The sequence below is a fragment of the Patiria miniata genome, unplaced genomic scaffold (genome assembly GCF_015706575.1).
Source record: "Patiria miniata isolate m_02_andy unplaced genomic scaffold, ASM1570657v1 HiC_scaffold_3, whole genome shotgun sequence".
In the NCBI taxonomy this organism is placed as follows: domain Eukaryota; kingdom Metazoa; phylum Echinodermata; class Asteroidea; order Valvatida; family Asterinidae; genus Patiria; species Patiria miniata.
Window position 1 is genome coordinate 28,486,724 of NW_024037069.1, and position 22,116 is coordinate 28,508,839.

Here is a 22,116-nt window from a genome sequence, read left to right on the forward strand (position 1 = left end):
CAAGATAACCTACCGAGAGTCCTTGGTTCTGTGCCACAAGTGCAATCTCATCTTCCATCTCTTCATGAGAGAGGTCCCCGTACGCTCTAGGCTTCTGTCCATCGGTCAGGCAGCAGGGCCGCTCCAGCAGGCACAGCAGGCCGTCCAGTTTCTTCTCATGATGCTGGACCAGCTCCACGGGTCCGGCAAACTTGTTGCCGTCTTTGATGGCCACGCCGCCGTCGTGCTGCCGCTCGATGGCGTAGTGGTAGATGTTCCCGTCGAAGCAGAGCGAGATGGCGTAGTGGCCCTCCTTGCCTAGACTGTCCCGCAGGAGGTAGTCGCCCTGCATGCAGCCGCTATTGCGCAGCCTGGTCTCCGCCTCTTCTCTGGTAATCCGGCCGTGGTAGTAGCGCACCGTGATGGGGTCCTGGGGGTTGCTCTCCCCGAACCTCTTGGAGGCTCCATGAGCTCCGTTCATCATGGTCAAAAATGTTTCTCTTTAACTCACAGTCCTGAACTTAAAAACTCACAAAAAATACCCCGACATGTAGAGGTCTTTAAGTACCAGCAAGCGTTCTCAATCCACATACATCAAAATCACAATTGTTTTTCCAAACTTACTCTTCACTTATATTCCAGTACTTTCAACTACGGTGCCATGGTTTTTTTTATCATCAGAAACTCTCAGCATCCATATCAGTATGAAACTGCATCCCTTCAGTTAACCTAGCGCGTCTCTCCGCTGACAGTTTTTTTTTCTCCAGCAGGACTTCTCTTTTTTAAGCCCTTCTTTCCGAATCCTGTTTACGGGAGTCCCTGACCCAGTTGATAATGAGAATTAATTGAAATTGTCGGGAGGTACCAGAAGAAGGACTTCTCAAAATGGTGACCTGCTTCCCAACCGAGTAGGACGTGGACTTAAACCATCCAATCATGGGGCGGTCCGGAGTTGCCTCTCAAAGCAAGACTTCTACTTCCATCCTACTGCGCACCGGACAAACGGCGGTTCCGTCGCTGCTAATAAGAGGCATCCACTGTCAAGAGTTCACGTCCAACGCACGGGGATGGTAGGGGTTGACTGGCAAATATACCAGCTTGTAGTTGTTGTTCCTCGGCCAACTGATGCGAGAAAACTCGGCAGTTATGCTCTCCTCCCCGGCTGTTGAGATAATTGCTCTCTTCGGTGTGTCTATGCTGGTTTCTTCAGTGTCTGTTCAAGAAAAAAGGAGAAGCCACTTAGGCTAATTAAATCATTTATGGTTATTGAATTTTGTCAGGGACCAAGACACTCATTCAGGTACATGTACATGTAACAGTATTATTATAAAGTAGTAACAACCGTTCCATTCAACTGAACATTTTCTGTTGCATTTTTTCCATCAAAGCAATGCATGGACAGTATGCATGGTAGAATTAAGTGCTCAATTTTGATGAAGGCATGAAATGCCAAAACCAAAGCCCATGAGTTGGTTTGACCATGGAGCTACCGGTATAAACACTGTGTTTATAGCTCCATGGTTTGACATACGTACATGTACATGTACATGCATGTACTTTTCAAACAAGGACAGATTAACCAAACAGACATTAAACCTGTTTGTGTACTGTGTACAAATATAGAGCAATTAGCATGACCAAAAGTCTGGAAACGTAAGGGTGGACTGATAAAACAGGTCAACGGTACATCAGGGTTCATCGATTAAATGAAATTAAATGACTAGATAAGGAAGAAAGTTCAAAGATATAGTCCATCATTTGTAATTTTGTGCATTTTGGTCGTTTGAAGCAACAAAACTGTTCAAAATCTAATGAAGGATACTGAACAACTAACCTGATGAAGTTTCAGCTAAGCTTCAGCTGTATATTCCGAGAAAAACAGCATTCTAGGATCTCAATTTCAAATCAAAAGTTACTGAATCATGTTTTGAATTGTTTTGAATTGCAGCTATACGCGATGTCGCGCACTGATCCGACGAATTATAGCAACTGCGTGCGCGTGTGCGTCATGCAAATGCTTGCGCGCGCTTCGCCGAATAACAAAACGAACTACTAATTTAAATTTTCCTACGGTGCGTCTTATAAGACGCACCGTTGGAAAGGCCTTCTTTCGTTGATTACTTCAAAATAACAGCTTCCCAGAAAGAATAATTTCACAGGGAGTTTAGTTCCCTCACTATCTTTCAACCAAGTTTGTTTTTCAACAATAATTACGCCAGTTACTTTTCGGATGGCTGCAAATGATGGACTATAGCTTTAAACAAAGTGCATTTCAAACATACAACACATGCTCTGCTTACCTACAATACCTACATTCAAACGCAAGACGTCAATACATACAACTATGACTGTAGGCCTATACTACAAAATGTACGTGTACGTACTGATACAAGGACATGTATACCGGTATGTATATGTGCATGTACATGTACATGTATGTTGCAACAATTACAGTAGGCATGGTACATGTAGGTATTTTAAAACAAGCAAAACATACACATTGTACACGTATACATGTTTGATGCATGTACTACCAGCAGGTGCCCAATTTCATGGAATTGGTAAGCAGTAAATTATACCGCATACTATTACTAAATTTCAAGTATATCTCAGCAGGGAACCACCAGTCACAATCAGTATGCGTGGAATTTTGGCTAATATTCACCAGATTTTTGCTAAGCAATGTTTTGTGCTCCAACATTTCTGCATCTTCACAATATTGACCTGCCTGCCTCAGGTGACAGCCAGCTACCTGTGGTGAATACAAGTACGCATCCCTCTAATCTAAATATAAACCAGGTTGACCCTTTGACCCCAGCCTCCCCACTGACAGGTGTGCCAGACAGCCCCCCACATATGGAGGGAGTTTTCGAAACATCGGCTTCATTTTCAGCTTCAGCTGCAGGAGATATTTTCAAGCTCATCACTTTGTAGACTCTAGCTCATGAATATGAGTCGCGATGAACGTCACGATGTATGTCACGATTTAAATCAAACGATTTTTAAAAATTGATTTAAGTCACTTTTTACATTAATTTTGCCCCCAGTTAATCAATTTATTGAGTTTATAAGACTAAATCCTTGTTAATTAAAATGTTTAATAAAATCAACACATTTAAGTCCAATTTAATCATGATAATGGCAGCATTGATTTTGTCTCAGCTACTGATAACAAAAGCCCCTTAATTAAATCATAAGATACACACATGTACAGGAAATTTTTCCAACATGTCATTTAGTTTGAAGTTTTGTTCCAGTTCATTTCTTACTCAAATTTAATATTTTTTTTTTGCAAATGTACACACACAGAGTTGTCCCATGGTACTACTGGGGACCAAAGACGCTGTGGGGACAGCAGAAAGTCCCCATAGCTCGGTCCAAATTTGCCTTAAAAAACATCCCCATAACGGGGTGACGGCCCGCCCACTTATCTTGACGTAAACTAAGAACCACAAGAGGCAATTTTTCGCCCAGATTCATCCATATGCACTGTTGACTAAGGGGAAAATGAAGGACTCAGCACATTATCCTTTCAGTATGTAAATCCCTCAGGAAATGTTGCAGAGAATTAAAATTAGGCTGACCTTTTCTTATTGGAGAAATTGCTTGCTGTGACAAAGCAATTAAGGCCAAGCTTGAAAAGATTGGATGTAGACTGCAATGTTTGGCCTTTCGGCAGACTATTTCGTCTTCCTAGAACTTCAACTCAGGCAATCAATGCATCTAGGTCTGCAGACTAAGCCCATCATAAATTCAATCCGATGAAATCCGATACGGAGGTTTATAGAGTTGTCTTTCGGTATTGGCTTCCAGTAGTGCTAACGTCACTTCCTGTCCAGGTCACAAGTGCTTCCTTAGCTGTGCTCCATCACGGCAACTCGATCGCCGCTGAGTTGACAAGCAGCACAAAATGGTCAATATTTGATGATAAAAAATTCACCGTTCCGACTCAAAAATGGCATGAAACATGCAAGGCTGCCTGCTGCACACTAACTGCTGGATCAGATAAAGTAATTCAATTCAAAAAAATATTTTGATTTTTGAAACAAACGACAAACAAAACAAAACATAAACAAAAAAGAACATGAAATAAAAATCAACAAAAAAAAAACACTGCCACCCTAAAAAAAATAAAAAGAACAAAGAAATGTCTCCACAAGGATACAAATTTCAGTATGTGTGTTTAAATAACTTTGTTTATCTCAAACGCAGTGTGGCACTGGCAGCCGGAAATTAAATTGCTTTTAAAAGTGCAAGAAATAGAAAGGACAACAACTTTAGGAATTTGTTAGGTACATAACATATTTCAGGCTTACTACCAGTGCGTAAAATGCACAAGGAAGTCGCACAGCCATACAAATGCACCAATTGCCAACATTTCCAACACACAGCACTTTTCAGGATTTGCTTTACAAAAGGGTATTCCAACTCAACACAATGCAGTGGTGGGATTAGGGGATTTATTGAGTGATTCTCAACAGAGGTATTTTGTGGTCTAATTGTTGTGGCGGTGATTTCCTTGACTTCTGGCGCAGTGAACTGCTTTTGAATATGACACCACGATGACAAACGGACGTTGAAGGAGAATAATTTGTATAGTCATGAGGTCTGGTCAGATCTCAGCAACAGGAAGAAAACAAAACTCTGAAGGCATTCAGAGAATGGTTGGTATTTTGGGGTCTGCTGAAGTGGTTTCAATGTGTATCTTTACTGGTTTCTATTATAACATGTTACTTGTATATAATTAAAACATTTGCTAGGACACACATTATTTTGTGGTTATGTTGTGGGTTTTTTGGTGCGGTTTTTTTTTTTTTGTGTGGTTTTGGGGTGCTTTTTTTTGCCTTTAGTTATTTTTCTTCCCCCCCCCCCCCCAAAGAAAACAATTCTACATGTTTTGTTTACAAAAACATGTACAACATCTGCATATAGGCCCTATAATGCATTTAAAAACAAAAATTGTCACAATTTTTAGAATAGGCCCTATTTAAATACTTTTTTATATTATTCTCTGCACGGTCACTTCTCATACCACCCACTCGCTGTACATCTATGTACATGTAATTTGGTTGAATGGCCAATTTTTTTCAGAACATATTTTTAGCTAAATACGGTACATGTAATTAAGTTTAAAGCATTTCATACAGCAATTATTTTACATACACATACAGTTCATGTACATGTACACACTGTACAAGCATATGGTACGTGTATATGATTATGAGATTGTTTCCGCATTTTCCCGTAACGGTGACCCACACAGCAAGTGCCTTTTCATTGTGTGACAATTGCACTTCAAAAGATCTTATAAAAATGTATTCTGCCAACTTCCCTGTAGGTGGCTTAATTATGCAACATGTCCCAACAATTGCCATGTTTTGTGCTGTGAAGTCATGATGCTGACTGTACACGCACAATTTACAAAATACTATAAATACCAATTCATGTTTATTCAAGGTTACCACAATACATGTAGGAGGAAGTTAAAAAGGCACGATGTAATTCAACCTCTAATATATTACACTTGAACAGTTTTTTTTTTCTGCTACCGGTTTATATTAAACCTTTTGACAAGAGCAGTGTATATGTTGTACACTTGTATACATTTTTAAAAAATGACTAAAAATTACAGACTTAAATTTGAACGGCCCGAGTCAAATAAGTAAATTAAATGAATAATATCATTTTCAAATTTTACAATTCACCTTAAACTATTTGAGGATACTTTGTTATCATTTCAATGCAAAAGTACTATAAATGTATACACTCTGATTGAATATCAGTCCCTGATCTAGAAAAAGCCAATCCATAAACAAGGAAATACAATTCGTACTGTGATAAGTACTCAACTGCTCAATGGATTCTACTAACATTCTTCAGCTCCCACATCTCAAGACTAAACACCAGTTTGCAACTGGTGTTCTAGCGTCACTTCCGATCTCATACCTGTAGGGTGAGTAAAAAAAAAAGAAACCCAAATGTCCGGACCATTGTTTTAGTGAAGTTCTGCACGTAGCACTTTCAAAATCTAGGATATGAAAGCTCAATTCATAGGCTTTCTTTTAATACAAGAATCATTCAAATCTCTCATGTACTTTTCAAGTTACGAACTTTTAAACACAACCACCGTTTGAAAGTTCTGCCCACGGATCATTAAGGTAAGTTCTTTCAGCAAAACGAAAACAAATCACATTAGGGACCTTTGTAAATTGTTTTCGGCTTGCTGAAAGAACGCACACCTTTTGTGTGATCCGTGGACAGAACTTTAAAACGGTGGTTGTGTTTAAAATTCCGTAACTTGAAAAGTACGTAAATGATTCGAGTGATTCTTGTACTATAAAAAGAAAGCTTATGAATTGGGCTTTCATATCCTAGATTTTAAAAGTGCTACATGCAGAACTTCAATAAAACAATGGTCCCGACATTTGGGTTTCGTTTTTTTTACTCACCCTGTAGTGTGGACCTGCACGTTAATAAGAGAGGGCGCTTTTGACCACTATCGAGAGCCTACTGGATGGGATCACACTGCGTGCAGGTACTGGTTCACACGGGCATGGCGCAAAGAATGCACGACTCAGTTTATTCTCGTGCGAAGTACGCACGACTAATTGTATCTGTGCACAAAGCCGTTGCGTCTTTGCGTTATCATGGGCGTCATCGCCAATAGGTTCGAGTGTCCCTCCCAGTTGTCTTCCCAACTATCCCTTTTCTACCATTGAGGGGGCCCTTGTGAATGGAGCCCACAAGGAGTAACACAAGTTGACTAAAGTAAAACAGAGTATAGTTTCAGAAAGGCAAACTTTAAATTGTATTATTTTTCCCATGGTTTATAGACCTCCTCACGAGTTGTTTCAACATACGTCGTCATTCCTAACTGTTTCAAACATTAACCCTAACTCCCTAGAGGCATTTTTGCTAGGATGTAACCTCAATGCTGAAAAATCCTCCAACTGCCTCCATGCAAAAAAAAGCATACAGCCTCAATCCTGCAAAATTCTCCGTTGTTTCTTGAATGTGGTCCTTGGAGGGGTGACCACTGCCTCAAGCCTGCAAAATCCTCCAGCAATCACTGTTGAGGCAGAGGCAGTGACATCCTGGAGCAGTGCGGAGGATTTCAAGTATAATCTAGGCCTAAATTTATGCACAGCTGAACATAAACAAGTTAACAGCACATGGTCCGGCCTAAGACCTTGACACAGTGCATCCTCCGAAAACAGCCACACATTTTCGCCATGCAGCCTCAATCCTGCAAAATCCTCCATTTTGAAAAGAGAATTTTGGAGGATTTGGGAAAGGTTTTAGGTTTAACCTTGAACACTCAAATCTTGGATAGCTTGATTTGGCAAATCTCTAGAAGTCCAGTCTAAAAACAAGTAAGATTTAGCTTCGCCAAAAATTAGCATATTCTGGCCTTAGGGGCATCTTGCTCTGAACAACCCTACTTCCATGACATTGCTGGGTTAAAAATAAAAGAAAACTCTAAACAGGAAAAATGAATTACCGAGAATCCTTTGAACAAGGCCTGACTTCCTTTCTATTGGTAGGGCCAGTTCTGTGATACGGGCTGCTTGGCCAGGGTCCTGGATGGATCATTTCTGGAGAAAAAATAATCATAAGGATAACAGGTTGTGCATATATCTTTTTTTAAATACTTGTTGGAAATTTTTTTTCCTAATTTTTTTTTCGAAAAACAATTTTTGGAGAAAACTTTCAAAAATGGAGGCCAAAAGGGCACTAAATAATCTAAATCCTGTGTGAACATTTTCCCTAGATGTTCCTATTATTTTTTTCAAAGTATGTAATAAGTTCACCCACTATACACATGACATCAAATCAGACAATGTACATAAAGCCTAACCAACTACACACAAAGAATGTGACATTTACACGTTTAAACAAAATAAAATCTAAATCCGCTTACTAATTTTCCAAATGTTTAAACGACACCCAATTGATAAAAAAGGGACCCACAGAACGTTCACGCGATCTTCCTAGAGTGAAGCATACACAGCACAAATAATTAACCATGTTTATCTATTTACTTTAGAAAACCTTAGAAGCACGGCAGTAGTGACTACTGGATTACATTCAGGGTAGTTAGTTCTTACTTTTTCAATGACTGCCCCCTATTTATTATGTCAATCACGGTTCATTGATCACGTCAATCACGCCGACTTCTGCAGACATAATTGGCAGGTGTCAGCCTTTGTGAAATGGCTAAACATTTAAACGTTTAAACGGTTCTCAAAATATTTGCTAAACGTTTACAAAATTGAACGCAAAGTCACATCCTTACTACAAAATTCCTTATTACACATGCACAGCCAAATCCATCAGAATTTAGCAGCTGCAGCATATGTTTACTGTCCTTCCAGTTTGTGGTTGTGCTATATGTACGTATGTTTCAACAATGAGAACAATGTTGGAAAATCCATTACTACGTGATTATGTGTAATGCATACGAGGGTCACACGTCAGCTTTTCTGTAAAAACATTTTGTAACAGAATTTCCTCTTTTCATTTACATGTTATCAGCAAAAGCTGTGGTTTACATGTACGTTTGGAAATGATAACCTCAACAAAGAAACTGAGGATTTGCAACTCTTTAGTAAAATGATATACTTTGTTTCCAAAGTTGACTTTCATTTTAACATGTTTAAGGGGGAAGTTAAACAATTTCTGACCGTTTCTTTGCTAATATGTGAAAGTGTCTCTTATTTATATTGGCGCGAGTAGAACACAAGCAGGTGCTCGCAAATGGGCAATTCCACACTAATGGGCCAATTAGATAACTTTATGGATGTTGCATATTGAGGGTAAAAAATGAGCTAGTGTTTTCGTTAGTTGCTTTCTATACCTTGCTAAGTTGAAAGTGACTAGGACAAGACGAGACAAAAGATATCTTTTTTAGTTGAGAAAATAACAGGCATCTTTTCTATGTGATACGCATGTAACATGGACAGACACACTGCAAGGAAAAGGGTGCTTAGGACAAATTCAGTTTCTAATAGGCACTTCCAGTGACATTATTAAGCCATTTTACATTGTTATCGATCGAAAATATAACAGTTTTCACACTGGCTTCAAAGTTATGATGTGATTAGGGTTGCGTACGAACAGGGACAGACATTTTGTGACACATGTCCAGTCTGTTCGTACGTACATGACTACATGTATAAATCCTGATTATAAAATATCAAATAATTCTTCACAGTGACTCTGAGTTTTCTAGGTTTTGACTGAATAGCATTCCTCCAGGGTACATCTTCTAAAATAAGTCAACATTAGGGGATCATTAAATTTTATACTTTATACTTTGTGACTTTATCTAAAATGTCTGTCCTTCGTTACGTACGTAACACTTTTAAAACAATATCCACTATATTTTCTAAAATACAAAACCAGTTATATCATTTGCAGGTGAGGATATTTGTTTGAAGCTTGCAATGTTTACAGCAAAAATTGAGAGACCGAAATCGTAGTTCTATCATCAAAACTAGTTAAAGGTCTTCTCAAATGTCACACTTTTGGGCCCATTAGTGTGGAATTGCCCAAGTAGCAATTTATGGTTTAGGGTTCACGGTTAATTATACACGTAATATGTCCCCTGCAAACAGGAAATCACTCCCTCCACCTCTTTCTCCCTAGTATTCTATTCGTCAAAAAAAAAACAACCTAAAAAATGACCCAAAACATCGCACAGTAGTCAGTAAAAATGTCTATGAATAATGTGGTGTAACTTGCAAGGTATTTGGGAAATTTTTTTTTCAACCTGACGCCACTTTTTTCTTTATATCATCTCAATGAAGGTCAGTCATTGCAAAAATGATGATTAAGACATGAATCTGGGAAGTGAGAGTCAAGAAATTGGAGGTAGAAAAATTATGGACTTATAAAAGTCATGATAAAGTGCACACAAACTTGATGAAGCACTAACGTATTGCGTCATTCAATGAAATAACGCAGTGGCTATTGTTACGGCAGCCGTAACGCATTTCCCATTTTCTATCGTTACGGTAGTACTGCAACTTTTATAAAAACATGAGAAGAGTGAAATGAAACAAAGTGAAAAAAGTGAATTTGAACGTTATGAAATTCGGAATTTATTTCCCTTTTAAAAGAAAATCCTCCAAAGCCTCAGGTTAGAAAAGGAAAAAAATTGGAGTGCAAAACTGAGATGCGAACCCGCAACCTCGCGGTGCAAAATCCTACCCTCTATCGACTGAGCCGTTGCACTGCTCGCTAAAATGTGGGGAAACAAATAATTATATACCTGCGTCAGTGCGTGCGTATCAAAAAAGTATCGTAGAGGGCGCTAAACAACGGCTGCCGTAACGATAGCCACTTCGATGAAAGAATTATCCATCAATGTCCAGGGGGCGAGTCAGCTACTGCTGGCTAGAGCGAGACGGGCAGGGGGCAAGTCGGCTAGGGGTGAGTCGGGAGGGGGCGAGTTGGTAAGGGGTGAGTCGATCAGGGGGAGAGTTGCCGTTGGTAAGGGGTGAGTCGGCCAGGGGGCGAGTTGACCTGGCGTATGACACAGTCACTGTGCGCTGTCGCAAGCGCACAACACACTACACAGACGCGTAGTCACGTACATTGTACACTATGCAATTTGATACCGACTTGCACGTCCACGACGTCCCGACGTCTCCAAACTAGGATTTTATTCAATGTGCTGAAAACTATGCAGCATAAAAATAACTTCACTTGTTCCATACTTACATGTCTTCTCCCCTGATGATACCAATTCCTTTATATCACATGTAACGGATTAAATACGCAGACAAAAATGTCTCGAGCCGATCTTCAAAGCGGAAGTACAAAGTAACTTTCTCCTCGTCTGGCAGCATCACTGGCTCCCGCGCGTTTACGTTACATGCAATCGAACGGTAGCAATGCTGCCGGTTACCAAGTAATGTTTTTTTTCTGCTGTCAAAAAACATTTGTCGCTTGAGGGCGGTATAACAATTTTACGGTCGACATGACATGCATGGGGAACTTTTGTGTCATGTGTGTTTACCAAACTAATGGAAAATGTCAGCTTTAGACACGACAACGGGTCATCAACTCACTGAATATGAGAATCAGATGTTTCTGGAGATCTTTGGTGAAGATGGCTTGATGCTACTGGCGAGGTGGCGTTTTCGTTTGTAGTTTGCTTGATTTAAAATGAAGTTAGAAATACTTGATGAAGAATTTGTTGCTAGTAGGCTACTAGTATTTTGGGACCAGTTTCAGTTGCGATACCCGGTGTATTTTAAATGCGATGGAATCACGTTGAGTCAGGGCCGTGCAATTATATGTAGAACATCGTTCAGTACGTTCTTCAATACTGCTGACTGTTTATAAAATGTTCAGCAACTAAAGCGCAATCTAGAATCTTGCGCAAAATTATTGTACTCCCTCCTGAGTTGATACCTAACCTAGTTATTGTGATTCCATGAATGGATTTTATTCAAAAGGTCAATAAACTCTGGAGCGAGTAGGCCTAGGCTAATGTGCTGCACATCAACATCATTCTTAGCCCCACTAGTGTGGCCGCGGCGTAGCATACCACGGCCACACTAGTGGGGCTACATCATTCTCTCTCTCGTTTAAAAAAGATAGTGGATATTTTGCCGGAGGTAATGACGGCAAACTAACGTTTACTAAAGGTTTGCCGGCGGCAGTCCATATCAACAGAGGGCGCTGTACTCTTTAAGATAGGGCTGAATTATAAGATGTATTAAATTCCCACTAGAAGTTGTGTAGCACGTTTGGTGTAGTGGTTAAGCAAAGGCTTTAGTGGGCGGGATGACTCGGGTTCGATCCCGATCCCCGCCACATTTTAAAGTTTTTTTTCCCATCCCCAAATAAATAAGAATATTCTTCTTTTATTATTTTAACATGTCTCAAACATTTTTTTGCAAAGTATGACATTTTCTTTTTCAGATTTGTGGCTCTGGAGGATTTTTTTTAAAGGGAAATAAAGTCCGAAATTATAAAATGCCGGTCTGAATCCCATCTTGTGAATACGAGGTTACAACGATAATATTGGCATGGAGCCAGACTAAAATTTGTCACCGGAAAATGTTAAGGTAAAAAAAAACAGTAATTGCGCATGTTCAGTGCATATCCGGCAAACTAACGTTTACTAAAGGTTTGCCGTCTCCGGCAAAATATCCACTGCCTTTAAAAAATATATTACTTATACTTCAATCACGATACTCACTGTACACGTAAATGTTTTATCCAGTTTCTGTCAGTTGAGTTATTTGTTAACAGGCAATGACACTGACCCTGACACACCGTGACAAGGCATGACAGGCATGACGGGGAGACATGAAAAAGTGCACATGTATTTGTAAGGGCACGATCGGTCAATGCAGGCTATCGGTCGCTCCCGTTGCGCTATTGGTCGATCATGACGCTATGGGTCGATCCCGCTGCCACCAGTTGAATACCTTTTTCTTTCTAATTCACAGCTCCTCTGAGGGATTTGTTTTAAAAAGGTGTACTGTTAGTCTGAAATACAGTTTCCTGAATCGGCCCATCGTGCAGCGCATTTCTGCGTAATCGACCGATCGGGACCAACATATTGATCGTAAAATCATCCCACTTTTCGGAAAGATTTCCATATACGAAGTTCACTCAACACCCTGTGTACAAACCCTATGAGATTGGACTGAACAATTCTGAGTGTTTTCTAAGAAAATGCTTGTATTTTCTCACTGCTCAAATTGACTTTGATGACATGAAATTGCCATCTGGGGGCTTGTTAGTCAATACAGAGGAAAATTAGTGAACTTCGTATATGGAAATCTTTCCCACTTTTCATATGAAGACCATATAGGCCTACATGATTCAAAAAAGTACTTGGATTTATTCTACCCATAGTTTGTTTGACCATAGTTGTGAAATGCAGGCAAAAGTGTAAAAAAAAAAAAAAAATTCAGTCGTGGATCAATTATTACACTTTTTCCTTCCCTTTACCCTTTGAATATTAATACAACTGCCTTGTTCATTTTTAAAATCTACATTGTTTTCTTCTTCAATTGTTTGTTGTTATCAGGGGTTTAGGCATTGACCGGATTGCCCTGCACCTGCTGAAGCTGTACAGCGATCCAGGCAACCTCGTCCTTGTCCTCAACGCAAGTTCATCAGAAGAGGTAGACAAGACAAGTTGTGAATCTTCTCAAATCTGATTTTCTTTGCTGATTAAACACATTTGTATAATTTTATTTAATAACATTTAAAAAATTTAATTAATGTATCCAGTAACCCACTATTTTTTTTCAGACTTTTTTCAGACTGTGGCCTTGCAAAACACCAAAGCACGTGCCGAGCCAGTCTTTTATAGCACCACTTATCAATGTCACATTTATATAGTAACTGTACATTTACTGTACACGTATCAAACTCAGTGACAATCTTTTGCCCCTTACAGTAAACAATCAAAAATCATCTAATCTGTTGCTGTACACAAAAAAAAAATTGAAAAAGAGTATATTCTATAAAAAATTTTGCTAAAATAAAAACTAGTCAAGATTCAGATTTATAAATAGAGCCTCAGTTCTGAAGATTGATTTTTGTTTCTGTAAAAAAAAAAATGTAATCTTAATCAGAATAGGCAGCGTTAATTGTTGTGTTATTTTATAAAGTCGTTCACTTTTCACCTTTTGACCCCCAGGAATACTACATTGAAGAGTTGGAGAAAAGGGGTGTGTCCACACTACCCAAGGTCATCAACAATGAATACAGCACGAGTGAGAGGTATGTGGTTGTGGCTTTAGTCCGAAAATTTGGGACTATGAGAGTCCCAAAAGCCCTAACCCACCTCACTCCTCCAAAATCCTCCTGGCAATTTTGGAGGATTCTAGAGGATTGAGGATGAATGGTGATTGAATCAAATGAGGATTCTGGAGGATTGAGGATGAATGGTGATTGAAGCACATGAGGATTTTGGAGGATTGAGGATGAATGGTGATTGAAGCACAAGAGGATTTTGGAGGATTGAGGATGAATGCATTTTGTGGCAGGACTGTCTGATGATTTTGAAGGATTTGGCGTTGGTTATCCTTCATTTAAACACGAGTGCAAAATTTTGGGATGAGGAGGATTTTGGAGGATTGACGATGAATGCATTTTGAGGCAGGACTAACTGACAATTTTGAAAAATTTAGGCGGAGTTGCAAAATTTTGGAGGATTTTGGAGGATTGAGGATGGTTCTAAGCAAAAAGGGCCTAGGGGGTTAGGGATCGTGCAAAAGTTCGTGCTGCGTAAAAAAAGCTTACGTAGCAACACCTTACGTAGTGACCCTTTGCATTGTGACCCATCCTTTCATCCTTTTCGAATATTGTACATGTATCAGGACTCAGCATTCTTGATTCCAACAAAATCTTGCAAAAATCAGTTGCTTCTTCTTTTTCTTTTTGATGGTCAATCTACAGGAAAGACGTTTATCTTCAAGGTGGGGTTCTCTTTGTCACCTCCAGAATTCTGGTCGTGGACATGCTGACTGACCGACTACCCATTGCTTTAGTCTCTGGAGTGCTGGTTTTCAAAGCACACAAGTAAGAACAGATTTTAAAAAGCACAAAGATTGAGAAATGTACAGCACCACAATATCAATATCCAGACTTGAGACACGTTCCCAGTTTTCAATGGAAATATTTTTTTTTAAAACTCTTGCGAAAAAGTGGTTTATCTTAGTATGGGCTTCGTGCACAGGTACCCCTTCAGCGGCCAGAAAAGGAGAGTTGTGTGAAGTTGTGGGCAAATCTGGTGAAAATGGATTTTTGGGTCCAAAACTGACTTTTTCGATGATACCGGCTATGGAAAACGTTGACGCTTCTGGGGTATTTTGTAAACAGTCATAAAATTTTCCTTTATCAATGGATACTGAATTTAACGAGTTGAACTCTTCAGGGAATTCAATTCTGGCCTCTAGGCACCTCATGTGTACTTTTGGGCAAATCTGGTGAAAATGGATTTTTGGGTCCAAAACTGACTTTTTTGATGATGCCAGCTATGGAAAATGTTCAAGTTTCTGGTGCATTTTGTAAACAGTCATAAAATTATCTTTTCTCACTGGATACGTATTTTTGGGTGAAAAACTGACTTTTTCGATGATGCCGGCTATGGAAAACGTTGAAGTTTTGAGGGCATTTTGTAAAAAATCTAAAAATTGTCTTTTCTCACTAGATACTGAATGTAATGAATTGAAGTCTTCAGGGAATTGAATTCTGGCCTCTAGGCATCTCGTATGAACTTTTCAGGAAATTTGGTGAAGTTGGATTTTTGAGTCAAAAACTTACTTTTTTGATGATGCCGGCTATGGAAAACGTTGAAGTTTTTGGGGCATTTTGTAAAAAATCTAAAATTTGTCTTTTCTCACTTGATACTGAATGTAATGAGTTGAACTCTTCAGGGAATTGAATTCTGGCCTCTAGGCACCTCGTGTGAACTTTTGAGCAAATTTATCGAAGTTGGACTTTTGCTTAAAAAACTGACTTTTTCGATGATGCCGGCCATGGAAAACGTTGAAGTTTTGGGGCATTTTGTAAAAAATCTAAAATTTTTCTTTTCTCACTAGATACTGAATGTAATGAGTTGAAGTCTTCAGGGAATTGAATTCTGGCCTCTAGGCTTCTCGTATGAACTTTTTAGGAAATTTGGTGAAGTTGGATTTTTGGGTCAAAAACTGACTTTTTTGATGATGCCGGCTATGGAAAACGTTGAAGTTTTTTGGGCATTTTGTAAAAAATCTAAATTTTTTCTTTTCTCACTGGATACTGAATGTAATGAGTTGAACTCTTCAGGGAATTCAATTCTGGCCTCTAGGCACCTCGTGTGAACTTTTGAGCAAATTTGTCGAAGTTATATTTTTGGGTCAAAAACTGACTTTTTCGATGATGCCGGCTATGGAAAACGTTGAAGTTTTGGGGGCATTTTGTAAAAAATCTAAAAGTTTTCTTTTCTCACTGGATACTGAATGTAATGAGTTGAACTCTTCAGGGAATTGAATTCTGGCCTCTCGGCAATTCGTATGAACTTTTCAGGAAATTTGGTGAAGTTGGATTTTTGGGTCAAAAACTGACTTTTTCGATGATGCCGGCCATGGAAAACGTTGAAGTTTTGAGGGCATTTTGTAAAAAATCTAAAAAGAAAATTTTCTCACTAGATACTGAATGTAATGAGTTGAAGTCTTCAGGGAATTGAATTCTGGCCTCTAGGCATCTCGTATGAACTTCACAGCAAATTTGGTGAAGTTGGATTTTTGGGTCAAAAATTGACTTTTTCGATGATGCCGGCTATGGAAAACGTTGAAGTTTTTGGGGCATTTTGTAAAAAATCTAAAATTTGTCTTTTCTCACTTGATACTGAATGTAATGAGTTGAACTCTTCAGGGAATTCAATTCTGGCCTCTAGGCACCTCGTGTGAACTTTTGAGCAAATTTATCGAAGTTGGACTTTTGGTTAAAAAACTGACTTTTTCGATGATGCCGGCCATGGAAAACGTTGAAGTTTTGGGGCATTTTGTAAAAAATCTAAAATTTTTCTTTTCTCACTAGATACTGAATGTAATGAGTTGAACTCTTCAGGGAATTGAATTCTGGCCTCTCGGCAATTCGTATGAACTTTTCAGGAAATTTGGTGAAGTTGGATTTTTGAGTCAAAAACTTACTTTTTCGATGATGCCGGCTATGGAAAACGTTGAAGTTTTTGGGGCATTTTGTAAAAAATCTAAAATTTGTCTTTTCTCACTTGATACTGAATGTAATGAGTTGAACTCTTCAGGGAATTGAATTCTGGCCTCTAGGCACCTCGTGTGAACTTTTGAGCAAATTTATCGAAGTTGGACTTTTGGTTAAAAAACTGACTTTTTCGATGATGCCGGCCATGGAAAACGTTGAAGTTTTGGGGCATTTTGTAAAAAATCTAAAATTTTTCTTTTCTCACTAGATACTGAATGTAATGAGTTGAAGTCTTCAGGGAATTGAATTCTGGCCTCTAGGCTTCTCGTATGAACTTTTTAGGAAATTTGGTGAAGTTGGATTTTTTGGTCAAAAACTGACTTTTTTGATGATGCCGGCTATGGAAAACGTTGAAATTTTTTGGGCATTTTGTAAAAAATCTAAATTTTTTCTTTTCTCACTGGATACTGAATGTAATGAGTTGAACTCTTCAGGGAATTCAATTTTGTCGTCTAAGCACCTCGTGTGAACTTTTGAGCAAATTTGTCGCAGTTAGATTTTTGGGTCAAAAACTGACTTTTTCGATGATGCCGGCTATGGAAAACGTTGAAGTTTTGGGGGCATTTTGTAAAAAATCTAAAAGTTTTCTTTTCTCACTTGATACTGAATGTAATGAGTTGAACTCTTCAGGGAATTGAATTCTGGCCTCTCGGCAATTCGTATGAACTTTTCAGGAAATTTGGTGAAGTTGGATTTTTTTGGTCAAAAACTGACTTTTTTGATGATGCCGGCTATGGAAAACGTTGAAGTTTTTTGGGCATTTTGTAAAAAATCTAAATTTTTTCTTTTTTCACTGGATACTGAATGTAATGAATTGAACTCTTCAGGGAATTCAATTCTGGCCTCTAGGCACCTCGTGTGAACTTTTGAGCAAATTTGTCGAAGTTAGATTTTTGGGTCAAAAACTGACTTTTTCGATGATGCTGGCTATGGAAAACGTTGAAGTTTTGAGGGCATTTGGTAAAAAATCTAAAAATTTTCTTTTCTCACTAGATACTGAATGTAATGAATTGAAGTCTTCAGGGAATTGAATTCTGGCCTCTAGGCATCTCGTATGAACTTTTCAGGAAATTTGGTGAAGTTGGATTTTTGAGTCAAAAACTGACTTTTTCGATGATGCCGGCTATGGAAAACGTTGAAGTTTTTGGGGCATTTTGTAAAAAATCTAAAATTTGTCTTTTCTCACTTGATACTGAATGTAATGAGTTGAACTCTTCAGGGAATTCAATTCTGGCCTCTATGCACCTCGTGTGAACTTTTGAGCAAATTTATCGAAGTTGGACTTTTGGTTAAAAAACTGACTTTTTCGATGATGCCGGCCATGGAAAACGTTGAAGTTTTGGGGCATTTTGTAAAAAATCTAAAATTTTTCTTTTCTCACTAGATACTGAATGTAATGAGTTGAAGTCTTCAGGGAATTGAATTCTGGCCTCTAGGCTTCTCGTATGAACTTTTTAGGAAATTTGGTGAAGTTGGATTTTTGGGTCAAAAACTGACTTTTTTTATGATGCCGGCTATGGAAAACGTTGAAGTTTTGAGGGCTTTTTGTAAAAAATCTAAAAAGAAAATTTTCTCACTAGATACTGAATGTAATGAGTTGAAGTCTTCAGGGAATTGAATTCTGGCCTCTAGGCATCTCGTATGAACTTCACAGCAAATTTGGTGAAGTTGGATTTTTTGGTCAAAAACTGACTTTTTTGATGATGCCGGCTATGGAAAACGTTGAAGTTTTTTGGGCATTTTGTAAAAAATCTAAATTTTTTCTTTTCTCACTGGATACTGAATGTAATGAGTTGAACTCTTCAGGGAATTGAATTCTGGCCTCTAGGCACCTTGTGTGAACTTTTGAGCAAATTTGTCGAAGTTAGATTTTTGGGTCAAAAACTGACTTTTTCGATGATGCCAGCTATGGAAAACGTTGAAGTTTTGGGGCATTTTGTAAAAAATCTAAAATTTTTCTTTTCTCACTAGATACTGAATGTTATGAGTTGAAGTCTTCAGGGAATTGAATTCTGGCCTCTAGGCTTCTCGTATGAACTTTTTAGGAAATTTGGTGAAGTTGGATTTTTTGGTCACAAACTGACTTTTTTGATGATGCCGGCTATGGAAAACGTTGAAGTTTTGAGGGCTTTTTGTAAAAAATCTAAAAAGAAAATTTTCTCACTAGATACTGAATGTAATGAGTTGAAGTCTTCAGGGAATTGAATTCTGGCCTCTAGGCATCTCGTATGAACTTCACAGCAAATTTGGTGAAGTTGGATTTTTGGGTCAAAAACTGACTTTTTCGATGATGCTGGCTATGGAAAACGTTGAAGTTTTGAGGGCATTTGGTAAAAAATCTAAAAATTTTCTTTTCTCACTAGATACTGAATGTAATGAATTGAAGTCTTCAGGGAATTGAATTCTGGCCTCTAGGCATCTCGTATGAACTTTTCAGGAAATTTGGTGAAGTTGGATTTTTGAGTCAAAAACTGACTTTTTCGATGATGCCGGCTATGGAAAACGTTGAAGTTTTTGGGGCATTTTGTAAAAAATCTAAAATTTGTCTTTTCTCACTTGATACTGAATGTAATGAGTTGAACTCTTCAGGGAATTGAATTCTGGCCTCTAGGCACCTCGTGTGAACTTTTGAGCAAATTTATCGAAGTTGGACTTTTGGTTAAAAAACTGACTTTTTCGATGATGCCGGCCATGGAAAACGTTGAAGTTTTGGGGCATTTTGTAAAAAATCTAAAATTTTTCTTTTCTCACTAGATACTGAATGTAATGAGTTGAAGTCTTCAGGGAATTGAATTCTGGCCTCTAGGCTTCTCGTATGAACTTTTTAGGAAATTTGGTGAAGTTGGATTTTTGGGTCAAAAACTGACTTTTTTGATGATGCCGGCTATGGAAAACGTTGAAGTTTTTTGGGCATTTTGTAAAAAATCTAAATTTTTTTCTTTTCTCCCTGGATACTGAATGTAATGAGTTGAACTCTTCAGGGAATTGAATTCTGGCCTCTAGGCACCTCGTGTGAACTTTTGAGCAAATTTGTCGAAGTTAGATTTTTGGGTCAAAAACTGACTTTTTCGATGATGCCGGCTATGGAAAACGTTGAAGTTTTGGGGGCATTTTGTAAAAAATCTAAAAGTTTTCTTTTCTCACTGGATACTGAATGTAATGAGTTGAACTCTTCAGGGAATTCAATTCTGGCCTCTATGCACCTCGTGTAAACCTTTGAGCAAATTTGTCGAAGTTGGATTTTTGGGTAAAAAATTGAATTTTTCGATGATGCCGGCTATGGCAAACGTTGAAGTTTTGAGGGCATTTTGTAAAAAATCTAAAAAGAAAATTTTCTCACTAGATACTGAATGTAATGAGTTGAAGTCTTCAGGGAATTGAATTCTGGCCTCTAGGCATCTCGTATGAACTTCACAGCAAATTTGGTGAAGTTGGATTTTTGGGTCAAAAACTGACTTTTTCGATGATGCTGGCTATGGAAAACGTTGAAGTTTTGAGGGCATTTTGTAAAAAATCTAAAAATTTTCTTTTCTCACTAGATACTGAATGTAATGAATTGAAGTCTTCAGGGAATTGAATTCTGGCCTCTAGGCATCTCGTATGAACTTTTCAGGAAATTTGGTGAAGTTGGATTTTTGAGTCAAAAACTTACTTTTTCGATGATGCCGGCTATGGAAAACGTTGAAGTTTTTGGGGCATCTTGTAAAAAATCTAAAATTTTTCTTTTCTCACTAGATACTGAATGTAATGAGTTGAAGTCTTCAGGGAATTGAATTCTGGCCTCTAGGCATCTCGTATGAACTTTTCAGGAAATTTGGTGAAGTTGGATTTTTGGGTCAAAAACTGACTTTTTTGATGATGCTGGCTATGGAAAACGTTGAAGTTTTGAGGGCATTTTGTAAAAAATCTAAATTTTTTCTTTTCTCACTGGATACTGAATGTAATGAGTTGAACTTTTCAGGGAATTCAATTCTGGTCTCTAGGCACCTCGTGTGAACTTTTGAGCAAATTTGTCTAAGTTGGATTTTTGGGTCAAAAACTGACTTTTTCGATGATGCCGGCTATGGAAAACGTTGAAGTTTTGAGGGCATTTTGTAAAAAATCTAAAATTTTTTTTTCTCACTAGATACTGAATGTAATGAATTGAAGTCTTCAGGGAATTGAATGCTGGCCTCTAGGCATCTCGTATGAACTTTTCAGGAAATTTGGTGAAATTGTATTTTTGAGTCAAAAACTGACTTTTTCAATGATGCCGGCTATGGAAAACGTTGAAGTTTTGAGGGCATTTTGTAAAAATCTAAAATTTATCTTTTCTCACTGGATACTGAATGTAATGAGTTGAATTCTTCAGGGAATTCAATTCTGGCCTCTAGGCACCTCGTTTGATATGTTCAGGAAATTTGGTGCATTTGGATTTTTGGGTCAAAAACTGACTTTTTCGATGATGCAGGCTATGGAAAACGTTGAAGTTTTTGGGGCATTTTGTAAAAAATCTAAAATTTTTCTTTTCTCACTAGATACTAAATGGAAAGAGTTGAACTCTTCAGGGAATTGAATCCTGGCCTCTAGGCACCTCGTGTGAACTTTTGAGCAAATTTGTTGAATTTGGATTTTTGGGTCAAAAACTGACTTTTTCGTTGATGCCGGCTATGGAAAACGTTGAAGTTTTTGGGGCATTTTGTAAAAAATCTAAAATTTTTCTTTTCTCACTGGATACTGAATGTAATGAGTTTAACTCTTCAGGGAATTCAATTCTGGCCTCTAGGCACCACGTTTGAACTGAGCAAATTTGTCGAAATTATATTTTTGTGTCAAAAACTGGCTTTTTCGATGATGCTGGCTATGGAAAACGTTAAAGTTTTGGGGGCATTTTGTAAAAAATCTAAAAGTTTTCTTTTCTCACTAGATACTGAATGTAATGAGTTGAAGTCTTCAGGGAATTGAATTCTGGCCTCTAGGCACCTCGTTTGAACTTTTGAGCAAATTTATCGAAGTTGGACTTTTGGTTAAAAAACTGACTTTTTCGATGATGCCGGCCATGGAAAACGATGAAGTTTTGGGGCATTTTGTAAAAAATCTAAAATTTTTCTTTTCTCACTAGATACTGAATGTAATGAGTTGAAGTCTTCAGGGAATTGAATTCTGGCCTCTAGGCTTCTCGTATGAACTTTTTAGGAAATTTGGTGAAGTTGGATTTTTGGGTCAAAAACTGACTTTTTTGATGATGCTGGCTATGGAAAACGTTGAAGTTTTGAGGGCATTTTGTAAAAAATCTAAAATTTGTCTTTTCTCACTAGATACTGAATGTAATGAGTTGAAGTCTTCAGGGAATTGAATTCTGGCCTCTAGGCACCTCGTGTGAACTTTTGAGCAAATTTGTTGAAGTTGGATTTTTGG

The 22,116-nt window shown here is 38.2% G+C and overlaps 2 protein-coding genes across 8 annotated transcripts in view; one reads left to right on the forward strand and one right to left on the reverse strand.

The window, feature by feature from the left end:
- Positions 1–10,861, reverse strand: part of LOC119737453 (tyrosine-protein kinase SYK-like) — a 33,095-nt gene extending 22,234 nt beyond the window's left edge. For 5 of the 7 annotated variants that reach the window (XM_038211820.1, XM_038211816.1, XM_038211821.1 and 2 more), the window contains exons 1-3: positions 10,705–10,861; positions 7,481–7,574; positions 14–1,192 (exon numbers count right to left, since the gene is read on the reverse strand). In XM_038211820.1, the coding sequence (XP_038067748.1) occupies positions 14–463 (450 nt within the window). In that variant the 5' untranslated portion in view covers positions 464–1,192; positions 7,481–7,574; positions 10,705–10,861. The remainder of the gene's footprint in view (positions 1–13; positions 1,193–7,480; positions 7,575–10,704) is intronic. The other 2 variants (XM_038211817.1, XM_038211818.1) reach the window with 2 other exon arrangements.
- Positions 10,862–10,930: 69 nt separating this feature from the next.
- On the forward strand, positions 10,931–14,609 carry LOC119737454 (DNA repair endonuclease XPF-like). The gene is made up of 4 exons (XM_038211826.1): positions 10,931–11,117; positions 13,034–13,130; positions 13,652–13,734; positions 14,413–14,609. The coding sequence occupies exons 1-4, from the start codon at positions 11,017–11,019 to the stop codon at positions 14,537–14,539; spliced, it is 408 nt and encodes a 135-aa protein (XP_038067754.1). The 5' UTR covers positions 10,931–11,016; the 3' UTR covers positions 14,540–14,609.
- The last annotated feature ends 7,507 nt before the right edge of the window (positions 14,610–22,116 follow it).